Source organism: Vigna unguiculata, chromosome 7 (genome assembly GCF_004118075.2).
Source record: "Vigna unguiculata cultivar IT97K-499-35 chromosome 7, ASM411807v1, whole genome shotgun sequence".
NCBI lineage: Eukaryota > Viridiplantae > Streptophyta > Magnoliopsida > Fabales > Fabaceae > Vigna > Vigna unguiculata.
This window is the reverse complement of record NC_040285.1, coordinates 13,952,861-13,968,418: the sequence shown is the minus strand read 5'-3', so window position 1 is coordinate 13,968,418 and position 15,558 is coordinate 13,952,861. Positions and strand designations below refer to the sequence as shown.

The 15,558-nt window shown below is 34.9% G+C and overlaps 1 protein-coding gene across 1 annotated transcript; it reads left to right on the top strand.

The window, feature by feature from the left end:
• The first annotated feature begins 4,195 nt into the window (after window positions 1-4,195).
• Window positions 4,196-8,384, top strand: LOC114191710. The gene is made up of 3 exons (XM_028081064.1): window positions 4,196-4,741; window positions 6,362-6,448; window positions 6,585-8,384. The coding sequence occupies exons 1-3, from the start codon at window positions 4,421-4,423 to the stop codon at window positions 7,962-7,964; spliced, it is 1,788 nt and encodes a 595-aa protein (XP_027936865.1). The 5' UTR covers window positions 4,196-4,420; the 3' UTR covers window positions 7,965-8,384.
• The last annotated feature ends 7,174 nt before the right edge of the window (window positions 8,385-15,558 follow it).

Here is a 15,558-nt window from a genome sequence, read left to right as displayed (position 1 = left end):
TAAAATTTCATACAAAAACTTAAAATTTCATCTAAAAACTTAAAATTTCATAAAAAAATATATTTTTATTGTAGGTTATACCAAAGTGATAAATTTAAGATTTAAAAATACATTCCGAATCATAAAACTAAAAAGTTTTATTTTATGTTAAAATCAACTACTTTTTTAAGAGTAAGTTTTGAGAAAAAATATTATCGAAGCGATGTTTTATAAAATTATTTAATTTGACTAAATTACATAATAAGATGTTAAAAACAATGCGACATAATAAAATTCGGACCAAAAAAATTAACACTTTGTTAATAACCTAAAAATGACATGAGAGTGGTATAAAAATAAAGCAAACCATGTTTTATAAATAAAAAACTGAAAATATATTAAGGTTTTATAGGAATTAAAAATAAATTTAAATATATTTCAAACTATAAAGATATATTTTAGCTTTTAAATATTATATCATGAGCAAAAATATTTAAACTTATATTTTAAATTTGTTAATGTAATGTAATTATGTTTTTTAATTTTTCAAGAGTTAACTTTTTACTATGTAGCATGGTTGATCAATTGTTTTTTTTATTAAACAGTCATAAAGTTTAAACATATGTAGTCTCAACATCCCTGTTTTATTTATTTATTTCTATAAGTTTTAAGCCATATAATTAATTTAGATGTCATTTGATATAATTCATTGTTTTTTACATAGTTTTTTTTAATTTGTAACGATCCAAATTAATGGATAAAATATTATTAATTATATTATTACATAATTAATAGTAGACAATAAAAAAATATGAATATTTACATATAGTATGTATTTACAAATTATCCAACGTCAAAAAAAAAAGTCATTGTTGTTTATTATTATCACTTTCATTATTTTCTGTGCTCACATGCAATATATGATTATAGCAAGTGGACACAACAACACAACAAAAACACATAAGGTAAACTAGTTAAAATTGAAACATACCATGCATAATTTTATCACCATCGTCTCAAATCAATAATTCTTATCAAAAATCAAATGTTTATCATACAACATCTTAACCCAATCCTCATGATCCATTCATAACATAAATATTTACTCTACTTGTAGAAGACTCACATATTACTATATACGTATTATAACTTACTCCTACCTTCAAAAATTTGAGCTTCTACACCCGCTTAGTGCCACCTTGCTTGGAGAAGGAGCCATCACAAAGGCAGTATAGTATCAGAAATAGACAAACTTTTCAATACATCACTAACATCATTTCAATGTAGTCACTACAATCACATATCTTATCTTAAATAATAAATTCAATATACACACAAAATCGAAAACCCTTTAACTTTACTCATTCATACATTTGGAACATTTAATTTTTCCCAGTGCCTTCATTCCATTGCCCAACGAGGCAACTTGGAAGTTAAGCTTGCTCATAGGTAGCATGGTTCTCCGAGCAAAATCATGCTACTCAAGCTCTTTGGATTTTGTTTAAATTTTTTTTCGCTTAGTCGAGAAAATGGTTGACCCAATGATTGAGTACTAGGAGAAAAATCTTTAAAATTTCATGAGCGAAACTCGAACTTGCCCAACAAACATTATCACTCCATTCTCTGGATTTTTAAAATAACATAGCCCGTAGAAGCAAAATTTGCTTGGTGCACCCAACTTGGGATGGCCTACCCAACGAGAAGAAAGTTGAGTGCTCATTAGAATGTAAAATTTCCATTCATGCCCAATGACTCTAAGATCCTGCCTAGCAGTTTTGAGATCTTGCCTAGTGAAATTACATAATTCTTAAATTGATATGTATTAAATTGGCCTATTGGACCTATTTGAGTCATTTTACTCTTTTATACCAAAATATATCTAATTTAATGCAAATTATGCTCAGATAACCCTTTTTACAATACATATACATCATAGATCAATTTAACCACATCATGAAGTTCAATTAAACAAAACAAAATCAATAATTCAAACTGAATTTAAATGTTCCAGTTAGGCCTATCCCAGTAAAGCATTTATACTAAAAATGTTTTTTTTTTCATTTAGCTAGTTTGACTCAATGACAACCTAACTGAATGCATAAACAAACATCTCAAGTTATCATATATAACCTTAATTGAATCACCATATAAATAACCATCCAACAAGAAAAATCAACATTTTCATCAAATTATCTCATATTCCTCATCATCATAACTCCAAACAAGTAATAACACAACTTTTACTAGCTTTTCTTACCTAAAATAACTTTTCTCAAAACTAAAGCTCTACAACTCAAGAAATAAGACTACCATCAACTAGAGACCAAGAATAAGGTATCCAAAAATGACGATAATTAACAATATGGTAGAACAAATTGAGAAAAACAATTCTCCCAACTAATCTCACAAAGATTGATGACAAAAAACATATTAAACTAAGAGAAAAAGGAAACCTTAAAGTAAATGAAAACTTTGTTTGAATTTTTGTTCGAACAATAATGATCTTAAGTTGTTCACCTATTATAAAGTGTGATCAGATTCTCAATTGATAACCTTACAATTAGAGTTGTCAAAATGGGTTGGAACCCGTGAGCCAACCCGACCCACCACGAGTTCAAGCCGGATTGGGTTAATTTTCTTTTTACAAATCTCAATACGGGTTAATTTTTGATCCGACTCACCCGGGTTGAACCTGTGGTGAGCTGGGTTGGGTCACCAACTCGTGAATAAAGGGTCACATAAGTGTTTTTTTATTATAATGGGTTTTGCATTTGGGTCAGGTTAAATTGGTATTTTTAGCCAACACATTGGTAATTTGTATTTTTGTGGTTTTGGTTTGTATTTGGAGTTTAACATCCTTTTGGATTGTATTTGGATTCTATTGAAGTTTATTTATATTTTAATCCTAAATATAAATTAGTTTTTCTTAGGTGGAAGAAAAAAATTGTATTTTTTTAATTAAGTGAACCAGTGAGCCAACCGTTTTGACCCACCAACCCATGGTAAGCCAAGTCGGGTTCAATTTTTTTTGACTCGCTAATAAGTGAGTCGGGTTGGGTTGACTCACTAAGTGGCCAACCCGTGATGGTTTTACGTTTTGACAGCTCTACTTACAATATTGTCTAAAATTTCCCGTATTAATATCTTTCATTAAATCTTATTATGACATCTTTTACAATTTCTTTATTCACTATTGTACGGTAAGGTTCAAATAGGCCGAATACTCCTCGGACTAACGAGGTGAAATAAGTCGGTTACCTCCAAATTACCCCTGTGGTCGAGAACTCACGTCAAGGAGTTACCTAGCCATAAACAAAAGAACGAGAAGTCAACCATACAAGCACCATGCTAAGTACACTCCAAGTAACTAAAAGTAGACGACCATAAGACATAAGTAGGGAATGAAATAAGATAATATGGCAGTAGACCGCTATGTACACACCTCACATCATAACCTTAACTTAGACAAATCTTAAGGAACTTTCACTAAAATCCATTGATAGATTCGGCCAATGGAAACAATAACAAGCCTAATTAACTTCAAAATAAAAGATTCAAGGCCCATAAACAAGCCCAGTTGATTAAGATGAAAGTAAAAAGGCAAAATGATTTTTATAAATATAAGTGGACCCCATGACCAAAGGTACACAATTCCTTAATCACTAATCCCAAATTTAACCTTGAGAAAAACTTTGTGTTGACTTGAACGTTGAAGTTTCTTTTGTAGGTACAATCCTCATTTGTGACAAAAAGGAGACAAATACTTAATAGGCAGTCTAGAATAAGGACACAGAAACCCGTTTGAAGAGTTTAGAGATTACAATAAGACTTTTCTTCTGATCGCATAATAACATCATATTAATCCAATAGGAACAAGTGTACTCTTTATGAAATACACTATAAAATCAAATGATTTCTATATTTTCATTGAAATGCATACCAGTATATGTAATATGATTATTAAATTTTACAATAATTCTTTTTAAAATTATATTAAAAATATATAATAAATTATATTAATATTTTTTTCTCATCAACATGTTTAATTCTAAAACAACATTATTTGTAGAAAGAAGACGTCATCTTAATTCATATAACTTTTCATATTTTTTTGAACAAAAAATTATTTTATTATTTATTTAATATATTCATCCATGCTCAGAAAAGTAATATATCTCAACCACTATAAAAGGCTTCAGCAATTGCCATTGTTTTTCTTGGTCACTCATTTCCCCTGAAAATACGCTGTTTCTTCGTCAGTCTCTCTAAGTCTTTCTCTCCTCCTTAACCAAGGCTTCCCATAATTTTTTATACTTCCCATTTTTTTAAGCTTGATTTTCTAGGAGAATTTAAAGAACCCACTGCCAGTGTACTCCAAAATTTGAAACCTTTTGAGGTTTTCAGCAAACCCTCTTGTTGCTGTTGAGTGTGGGAGCCAGCCATGCGTGAGATATTAGATATAAGCTCCGATGAAGAAGAGGGTTTGGAGGAGAGTCTTACTGTAACCGATTTCAAATTTATAAGAGAGATGTTGTTCTCTTCTGACGAAGAATCCGATGATTCAGTCAAGGTTGTTGAAATCCGCGAGAACAAGCCTGTGCTGAAGTCAAAGTCTTCAGTTTTGGCTGTAGAGGATTTGGGTGGCGATGACGATGATGATGATTGCGTGCTTCTGGAGAGTGACCCTGAAAACGGTGTGGCATCTGTTGAAGAGGAAGCAAATGGGTCAGATGATTTGCTTGTAATTGGGGAAAAGGGTCAGGTATTTGTGTCCGTGCTTTATTCCTCTGTTTGTGACAGTGCTCATGGGAATTGCATTATAAATTTTGCTATTATGAGTTGTTATTTGCACCTGGAAAGCGTTAATTGATGAGAGTGTGTGCTTTGCTTTGATTTGTGTTGCTGACGCACTGTTTGTGTTGTTTTGATTTTGTGAATTTTGTGATTAACTAGGCTTGGGTTTTAGGCTGCATGAGTTTTGATCAAGTGTTTTCTTTTCGGTTGTTGCATGTTTGCGGTTTCTTCGTGTTCATAGGTATTTCAGGGAACTGCGGGAAAATGCGGCCGCGGTTTTGGATGTGGACACTCCAAATACCTTGGTATTGTTGCTGAAATTGTGGTCTCGGACCGTTTTTTTAAAACCTTGGTTTTGTTACAGGAAACATAGAATCATAAATAGGTATAACGACGCTGAAACTGTTTCCTTGACATGTTAAGCTTCAATGGATTCTGTTTTTTGAGAATGCTTTCTTTTAAAATTGATTAACATTTCCGAAGTTGTATTATTATTTTTTTCATTTGTTGCCTACTCTTTGTATACTGTTCTATCTCTCGATTGTGACAGATACTTTGTGTTTTATTGTGCTTTACTTAGAATTACCATTTCAGTAGTGTTTTGAAATAGATCTTCATATTCCATCGTAATTTGATGACACTGATTTTCAAGGTTTTAAGTTGCCGTTGTGATCTTCAATATCGTGGGCAAATGCGGCAGAAACTGCGTGACATAATGACATAAATCCTTGTCGTCAGTGATAACATTGCGGTCACATACGTGGGAATTTTTATTACTTTTTCCTTCATGTAATGCTGTTGGTGTGATTTGTCTGGGTTAGTGGAGTGACCAAGGGTTTTGGCTAGTTCCTTTGTAAATTCAAACATCTTAAACCTAATATTGAATGTTGCATCTCTAAAAAATCATGTCCTGTGGTTTTGTGGGGGTGGTGGTGGGGAGAGCGATATGTTTATTGGTAATGCTATTTTTAGCAGAAATTAGGTTAGGCCCTTTGGTACATCTTTGCCAGGGTTAGCCTCATGTCAAATTCTTGCAGGGCATAAAATTGCCTTATGAGGAAAGTGACGGTGGCCAAAGATATGATGGAGTTGTTCGAGTCTGGACAATGCATCTTGACTATTGCATCTGAGAAAACACTAAATGAATTCATATCCGAGGATATTGAAATTAGAATTGCTGATCTTGTTTGAGACCCCAAGGTACAGTTGTTAAATGTTGCTACCTCTATACAGAGTACATGCAAAACATAGTTTTAGAGGATTTCAGTCATTATACCCGTGTCTCAACTTGACGGTTATTGGTGATTTACCCACGCTTTAACTTATAGCAAAGTTCCAAAATTTTGAAGAAGTATAGTTTAGAGTAATTCCAAGTCCAACTAAAATTTATTATATAGCCATTTGTTTTAAGGGAAACATACTATTTGCTATCTGCTTATTTTATTATTTAATTATCTGTCCAAAATTTTCTTTGGTTTGCATGCAGGGAGTTTTAATTAAATATACTGCTTTGATGCTTGTCTTTGGTAATGGAAGATGTAGCTATGGTATTTCACATGTGTTAACTCATTTTAATTTTGGCTTGCAGATTGCATGCCGAGACTTTCCTCATGCGAGATATCTTTGTGCTACATTACCATTCTCTTCCACCCCTCACGAGAAGCACTGTAAGCAGGTAAAAAAACTAAAGATCGTAACTTAGAATGTAGAATTACGGCTTTTTTCTGGTTTAATCATCACAGTTTCTTATCTTTTATTTGCTATACGATATTGTTCCTCTACCACTCGCTTATGGTTTTGATGATATGCAGTGCCACTGTTATGTATGTGACTCCCCAGCACCATGCCTGAAGTGGGGCACTGGTGCTTTGAGTTCGGATCATTGCCACGCAATTAGTGGAACTGAGCCGTGGGAAGTTCAGAGAAAAAATTTCAAGCTGGGCTTGAGTTCCCCATTACCAGCTTCAACTAATTTTGGTACTTCACTCAGACCAGGACATCTCCAGCGTAATGAATTTGTGCCTCCTGGTGTAGTTAACTCGTCTCCAAATTCTGTATTACCAAATCAAGCACCCAGATCCACTGCAATGTGTGCTGTCCCCGCACTCAACTCCATACCTCAAACCCAGGCCGCTCGACCATTAATAAATCATTTCCGCACTACCTCTTTACCATATTCCAGTGTGCAAAATCAGGTTTCTAGGCCTATTAACACCCCTATAATGACCCCAACCCCCAACGTAGCAATGCCAAATGGTGCAAGCCATGGTAGGCTTTTGTTGAGAAACAGAGTCCAACCACCCTCTGTACCAAGGCCAGTGCTGGGTGTGTGTAGTCACACCATCCAAAAGGGGCGAGGAAATGGTGGAAGCAGTTTTAGACCTCAGTTCCTTCGTCACCATCTGGTGTCCAGGGAAGTAGACAGTGCTGGGAACTTCCCGATGGCAAATAACTCCCTTCATGGATCATCTGGTTTCAGCAACAGTGTTAATCTGATACAACAACATCACAATTATGGTACATCAGTAGGATTCTCAAATTACAGAAACTGCAATGAGCCATATGATGCTTGTCACCCCACAAATATATACCCTCAGCTGAGCTCTCAACTTGCCAGCCTGAGTTGTGTTAACCAGCAGTCTGTGGCTTCTGAAACACAAGCATATAGTCAACCATTGCCCCTACCAAACAGTAGTCAGGGCTCCCATCAAACTTGTATCCAAGTAAATAGTAGTGCTCCTTATGTGGTACACCTGAATAGCAGTCACTACGGAAATGAGCCTCAAATCCGAAGTCAAAATGGAAATTTCAGTAGAACTACTACACAATGTGGAATTGCAAGTCAAGATTCTTGCCAACCACAACTACAACAACCACATGAACAGTCTGCAAGGGAGACTGCTGCAAAATTTTCAGCATTTGACCCAAGTTGGATAGACAATACTGGTCAAAGTATTCTAGAAACTTCAGGATCTGTAGGACAAGCTCCCATTGTCAACGAATTCATTGAACCCTTGTTTGAATGCTCTCAATCACCCAATTCATTTGTTGATTTTGATAATTGGCTTTTGGATAAAGACCGATTTCCGGAGTTAACAGATGGGGTTTTGCAATCTGAGCTGAATATGCCATCTCCAGATCTTTTTCCATCTGATGTGGTTATGGGTTTATTTTATCATGATGGTAAATGAGTTAAGGTGACTTGCCAATACTTTCAACCCACACTACAGTCTTCAGTGGAAGTATTTAGAATTGGTTGCCAGTTGAATGATGATGCTGTGGTGACTACTCAATTTTGTGCCCCTATTTATGAATTGCACAGCTCTGAGTAATGGCACCTTTCATTTGAGTCTCGTCTACTTGTGTTATCATGATGATAAATGAGTTAAGCTGACCATTTTAGGTGTTCCCTAATCAGTAATGTCCACAGTTATATAAACAGCATAGGCTAGGGTAGTTTTGCTTTATTTTGTTCAATGTAGTGGGGAAGTCTTTTGATATTTTGCCTGGCATATATGGCTTTAGAGTAATGGATGCGAAAACAAGATCAAAGCGAGTAAAGCTGACAATTGAAAAGTTGTTCCATATTAGATATACCTTTTTCATTTCAATTGCGTTGACCATAATTGATGTTGTGTGAATTGTGTTTTAAGAATGGTACTGTTTAAATGGAAATATTACCGCGACTTGATTTATGGAAAGATCTGACATATGCACTACAACACATGATAGATAACGTTTTTTTGCTATTAATATTAATAGATGGTTGAAAAACTATAGTACCTCCTGAGGAAATTTATAAGCTTTATGAAAAGACGTTTCATAAGCTTTTTTATAGCATTGTAATGCCTGCTTATGTAATCCAAAGAAACAGTGGAAAGAGTTTCAGCTTTCTCTGTGGCTCGAGAGAGTCGGCAGCCGATTAAAGTGAAGTTGGTGCTTGGATGGAAAAGGTTCTAAGCCCTTAACTGAAGCCATTACTTGACTCGGAGTTTGCTCTGATGCCTTGGAATTCAAGGTATGTAAATACTTTGGGAATAATAAAATAGCATTATCTTTATCTGTTCAGCTTTTGGTTTTTCCCTTCACCCTTCAAATTCAGGAAAGGCTAACCAATGTGTGAAGATGGGTAAGAAGCGTTATTCTGATGCCATTGATTGCTAAGGGCAATTAATCAGAAAGCCTTTAGTGAGACTTGTATTCTCTTAGCAAATTGATTCCGTGTGAATTTGCTGCTAGGAAATCTTAGCTATGGTCTCTTAGATTCTCAGTAAGGCCTTCAAGTTGCGCCGTTCAAATAATTTGGAGGTTTGTGGTTGTTTATGGTCTTCTACGACATTTAAAACATTTTTTGTCAGCTAGTTCTTATTGACGTGTTTTTTATCAAATGTTTATTCTTCAAAAGTATTTCTTTTATCAGTCTGGTTCTGGACTTTGTCTATCTAAGGAAAAACTTCTTCATTGTCTAACGTATGGTGGACTTTTTTTTTTTTTTTTTTTTTACTTATGATAAAACTTTTCTGTCTTGTCCAGTCACCAGTCATTACCACTAAACCTCAGGAGATGTTTGTAATGGATGATAAAGAAGTTCATAATTGTTAGGAGTTCAAACTGGTTTTGTAAATTGTAAGAATTTGATACTTTGGTTGTCTCAAATGTGATTTTGAATGTTTTAATATCTTTGGTAAATATTGGTGAATACCTTTTTAAATTCAAGCTAAATGATTATGAAGAAAATGGCAACTATAAAGGCACTTTCGTTTCAAATAAAAACTAGTTAAAGATCAATATCTTAATGGATTTGGTCTTTAGTCTTGATCAAATCAGAAGATATTCAATAATATTGGCATACTGTGGGTTTTGACACAGTTTACTTGGCATGAATTCAATCCTTTGTCATTTCAAAGTGTGTTCGATAGCTGGTTGGAATTCCATATCCTAGAAATTAAGTTCTGGTCTGGTTTCTTCCTTTAATATAAATAAGATTTAAGAGTTTAATATACGTTAATATTAAATGTTGTTTAATTTCACTTTTAATAATTTTTTATTTCTAATAGTTATTGATATAAAGTTTATAAAAATAGAAAAAGGAAGGAAAATTAATTTTTTATTTATTTAAATAATTAATAAAGTTAATAAATTAATATTGAAGAAATAAAATTAAATCAAGAAAACTTATCAAGTTATCTGTATAACATAATATATGGATAAAAATATGTCTCATTTATTAAACTAAGTTAATTTTTTCATTCAAGTGAAATTAATTAAAATAGTGATCATATTAATTGAAATTATTATTATTTTACGATTCTATTATGTGTAACACCCCATTTATTTAATAAAGCTAAATAAAGGACATGTCATACTGAATAATATAAGAAGTGAGAATAAAAGAGTATGATGTTATTCATACAAATATCCCAAATTTAAAGGACGAATAAAGCGGCACATCACGATGTCAAGTACCAAGTAAAGCAAGAGAGTGATAAAGACTTAAACAAATCTATAGAGAAAACAATACATGGGCCTTAGCCCTAAATGAAGAGCCCAAGGGCAACAGTCAATCCAAAGACTAAGTAGTGAAACCATCGCCTCCCTGTTGATCTCGGGTGTTCCTCCCATATGCTCACATCAACAAGTTGATGATCATCGCAAAATAGAGTACCACACAGCAGAACACACCACAATAAAAGTAGGGTAAGCTAGAGCACAAAATAATTTCATCATGCAATCTAATACACTTACACAGTCAACAATACATAAAACACTCAAGCATGTTATGACTCTCAAACCAATACACTAAGACTCGACTCAACTCATTCGGTACATATAACCTGGTCGGATTCAACGGATGATTGCACTTGTGGTGGATACCTCTGCTCACCCCCGAGTTGCTCACCCCCAAGCTATATTGATGAGGCTCCTCCGTCGCGGTGTTCGCCGGAAAAGCTCTCCCAATCGGCATTCCACCGATTGAATCTCCCAGAGAGCGAGGGAAACGCAACAGAATGGTTGATTACGAAGGTTTTCACTAGGTTTGCTCTGGTTTCTCGCTGGTTTGGTAAACCCTAAGAGGCCAAGACCTAATCTAGGGTTTGGGTGAGCTGATGAAGAGTGGGAGTGATCTCTACCGAATATCTCATTCATCAAAGCTTCTTTACAAGAGATGGCCTGCACCTTTTATAGATGAAGGGCAGCCATAAAAGAAAACAAGACGAGAAGAAAGACTAACGGCAGCACGGCCGTGTACAAGAGCCCTAACGGAGATTGGTTGTGGAAGCAATGCTGAAACCTAACGGTGCTAGGATGGAATGCATGAAGCAAGGGTGTTCGGGTGAGGAAAGAAGAGCTCGCGTGAATGGGTTAAGTCTCTGCTCCTTCGAAACCCTAGCAGAAGCCCTTCCTTACTCAAAGGCTGATTGGAAGAAACTGGGCTCGGGTTCAGTAAAGGCGTGAGGTGTTGCAGCTGGATTTTGGTGTGCTGGATGCGCGAAAGAAATTGGGCTGCTACGTGCAGGCCCGATTGATGATGGTAATGAAGAAAGGTTGCTGCTAGCGTTGTAGGGGTGTGCGGAAAATAAGATTGGGCTGCTGATTGAAAAAATTGGCTGCTATTTTGTAGACGCGTGGAGGCAGATGGACTTGGGTCGCAGATGGGATCTTGGCCCACATGATGATGCTTATTGATGGAAAGCATGGGTGTGGTGAATTGGGCCGCAGGCCCAATATCAATGGGCAGCTTGGAAATAAAAGGCTGCATTTAGCAAACAAACCCAATTAGACAAGTTTTATGTAATTAAAAATAAAAGAAATTAAAAGAAATTAAAAGAAATGGGCCTAGGCGTTGGCCCAATGCTATAAGCCTTATTGGGGTCACATCATCCCCTCCCTTTTGAAGAGGATCTGTCCTCAGATCAAGAGGATTGTGAAAGGCTCACAACAATCAAATTGATAGTTCCACTAGGATAAAAAACAAACCTGTAGTAGTCATCAAATAAAATTGAATTAAAATCATAATGACCATGCAATATATGTAATTGGAGAATGTGTGAAAATAGGCTCTTAAAGATTGAAAAAGATGGTATTAGGCTCACTTCACAAAAAGAATGTTTTACACTTTGACTAAGATAATTTTTGAAAATAATTTTAAAATCAAAGTGTGTTTTTACACAAGAAGTTGAGGAGGATGAAATAAATGGAGAACAAAAAGTTTGAGAGAGAAACAACTTGAAAGATTTAATGACAAAGGCAGTAGAGTTTAAAGATGGGAGAACTCCTTTTGAAAATTGGAACTTAATGGAAGGGATTGGTGAAGGATTGATAACCAAATCCTTAACAATAAGTTCCCTTTTTGCTTTTGAAATGATCTTTAACTCTACCGCTGGTGATTGTATTTCAAAATTACTCTCTTGTTTTATTTTCTCTCTTTCCTCGAACTCTTTTATCTCCTTCTCTTCTTTTGCTTTTCTTAGAATCTCCTCTTTAGCCTTTTCTTCTTCCTCTCTTTTTTTCTTCTTTTTTATCTCTTTTTCTCTTGTTCTCTTTTAGCATAAAGCTTCTCAAGCTCTTCTTTTTCTCTCTTCTTTCAAACTCTCGAAGCTTTTGATGTTTAGCTTGCTCTCTCTTGTATTTGTCTCTCTTTCTTTGTGCACTCAAGAGCAAGTCTAAATTGTGCTTAAAATCCTTTTCTAGTCTAGAAAACTTAGCAATGTTTTGGATGAATACATCCCCAATGTCAATGAAGTCTTCTATCCTAGCTTGTTGTGCTTTAGTGATCTTAAATGAAGGGGGTATGAAATGTTTCCACATGCATGTTTTTAATTCATAAAATGTATTTATGCATGATATTCTCCCCTTTTTCGCTAGATATTGCTTCTCTTGCCACCAATCAAATGCACTTCCTACAAACCTAGATGTAACATGCCTAAGAATGTCTATATGACTATATTTACTAAACAAAGGTTGCACCAATTTCTCAGTATCCCACATCCAATATTTAAATGATATTGGTCCTATATTTTCCCCAAAGAATGGAATGTCACTATGAATGGTATGATGCAACTCAAGACTACTATGTCTACCTAAATGCACACTATTATGCCTATCTACATGCATACGACTAGAAGAAGAAAAACTCATTTTGAAACAATTGTAGCAAAACAATTTTTTCACAAAGTTGATGAATTTCTAAAGAGAAAGTAGTGGAAAAGAGGTCTAGAGATACTCCCAGGAAAGGGAGGTGAGTCACATGGACAAGCTTAGGAACCAAGCCTTTCCTAGCCAGAGATCTCTATAATTCTTTCACAAAAATTCTCAAGAAAAATTCAAATGAAAACAGATTGTGTGAAACAAATTGACAAAGTGTGTGAAGAGAGTGAAAACTTAAAGACCAAAAGAAGGTCAACTAGGTGTTAAACAAATGGCACCTACGGTGACCTAAAACATAAATGGCAAACACACAAAGCACACAAAACCTGGACATTAAAAGCATAAAACAGAAAACATAAAGGCAAAAAACATAAACTAGACGAAAATCCTAAGTGAAAATTCAAGTGGCCTTTGGAACCCCTTGAATCTCACACTACACGTTTAAAAACTATTACAAACTTGCTAAGGATGGGATTGCTTTAAAGTATTTTCCCACCTAAGCCAAATAAAAGGAAAACACTGAAATCTGAAAAAGAAAAAAAATTACACAAATTACCGTGACATGAAAAAGAACAAAAAAACTAAAATAACACTATGCTAATTTATGTCTCTCTCTCGGCCAGCCTTCAAATAAATCTCCCTCAAGTGTCTTCCACTTTTATGGTCTCAAGTCCCAGCTCACTCCTGTGTTCCCTCGGCAGTGTACCTCCCAACAGGTTCACTCACCACTCCACCTTCAAAAAGAGGCTTTACCTACACGGATTACCAAAACAGTGAGTTGGAAGCAAAGTGAACCAAGAGCATGCACAGTCTTCCACATAAGAATAACAAAGCAGAAAGCAATAAAAGCTCAAATGGAAGAAGTGGACAACATCAAGTGAAAGATTGAATAGACAAACTCAAAGGATAGCCAATAAAGACAAGCAAGAAAAACAAACTAACCAATAAAGAAGGCACACAAAAGGAACCTAAAGAAGGTGTCTAGAACAAGATGAACAAAACGAAAATCAAACAAGAATCAAACTAAGTTGAATCAAGAGCATGTGCACATGAAATTGAACAGAGCAGTAGGCACTTTGTGAACTGTGCAAGACAATTTGTATTTTGCTGAAACAAATAATGTTCTCAAATTCAATAAAGACTAAAATAATATCTTTCAGAAGCTTTTTTTTATCATAATCTTTTTCTTTTTACTGATTTCTTTCTCTTTTCCTTTTCAGCTCTCAAAAACGTGTAGAACAGTGCACAATAGTATCAAAATTCTACCACCAAATCAATGAACAAATGCATATGACAAACTGCAAGGATCCAACTCAAAAACAATTTGAAAGACATACACAAGGACAAATGGAAAAAGACTCAGCCAGTGCAGAACAAAACAAAATCAATATGCAGCAGATTTGAATCAATCATCAACATAGATTACAGAAGGTGCAACAGTTTATGTCATTTGACAATCTCAAAATCTGAACATGTGGAATTATAGAAAGTAACAGCAGCTCAAAGCAAGAACACCAGAATTGTGGAGTCAAGTAATGAATCAGGCCACAATAGAAGAACTCAAAAGTAAATGAAACTTGATACCACTACTGCATTGAATTGGACCAGACAAACAGAAAACTAAAGCAGTTTTAATGTCAAAAAAACTGACAAAACAACAGCTGCGACGCAAATCCAGACCAGTCATATGATTGCACTAAACAAGGTCAATAGTGTAATAACACAAACAGATGCAACAGATTTTTTTAAAACACTGATGTTGGCCAAAGTAGTCATAGACTACGAGAATCATGGCACCACAGAGTAGCTATTGTAGAGGAACAAAAATCAATCTACAAAACTCACAACTAAAGCCACGGTCAATGCACACAGATGTGAACCAAATGAATAAATGTGCCAACACAATCAAGTCAAGAATGAAACTGCAGATATAGGACAAGATGCACAGTCTAGGCTAATCAGAGATACAATAAAGAATTGTGATATAGCAAATACACAAAAAAAAATAGAGGCAATGCCAAACTAAGAACAAGTAGCAGAGACTGTGAAAAATATTTTCAAAACTACACCAACAGCAACTAATTGGCCAGGCACTAATTCAAGAAACCAGAATGCACAAACACAAGGTGGTGATAATGCCTATGCTTCACATGACCAAAACCTCATAACAATCTGAACAAAGACAGATAGATTGTAAGAGCTGAATATGGAATTGGTCAGCAACAATCATTGGCCAACAACCTCAATTTCCAGAGTAATAACAGAATCAAACAGCACATGGAAATCAACATTAAGACAATAATAGCATGAAGAAAACATGAATCAGTGGCAATATGCACTGCAGATAGTTGGTAATGATCTATTAGCCAACTCAGAACTCTAGAACACTTATAATAACAGAAACTAAGGATTCAAAAACAAAACAAAAATTGAATGAGATTCGAAACAGTGACACAGTTTAAGCACACATCTATGGAATCACTGACATACAAAACAAACTAAACAAAACCTAAGACAAAAACACGAGAATATAAAATTCAAAGCTAGGTAATAAAAGCTGAAATGAAAAACCTACTGACATGCATTTAAACGGCAGATTTAGAGATATATGACAGTGCATTTGATCCAAGGCAATCA

Bases quoted from the DNA above. Each gene is read 5' to 3' on its own strand.
- LOC114191710 (XM_028081064.1), top strand. From the start codon at position 4,421: ATGCGTGAGATATTAGATATAAGCTCCGATGAAGAAGAGGGTTTGGAG. The intron at 4,742-6,361 runs GTATTTGTGTCC...TTTGGCTTGCAG, and splicing joins TAATTGGGGAAAAGGGTCAG to ATTGCATGCCGAGACTTTCC. The intron at 6,449-6,584 runs GTAAAAAAACTA...GATGATATGCAG, and splicing joins ACGAGAAGCACTGTAAGCAG to TGCCACTGTTATGTATGTGA.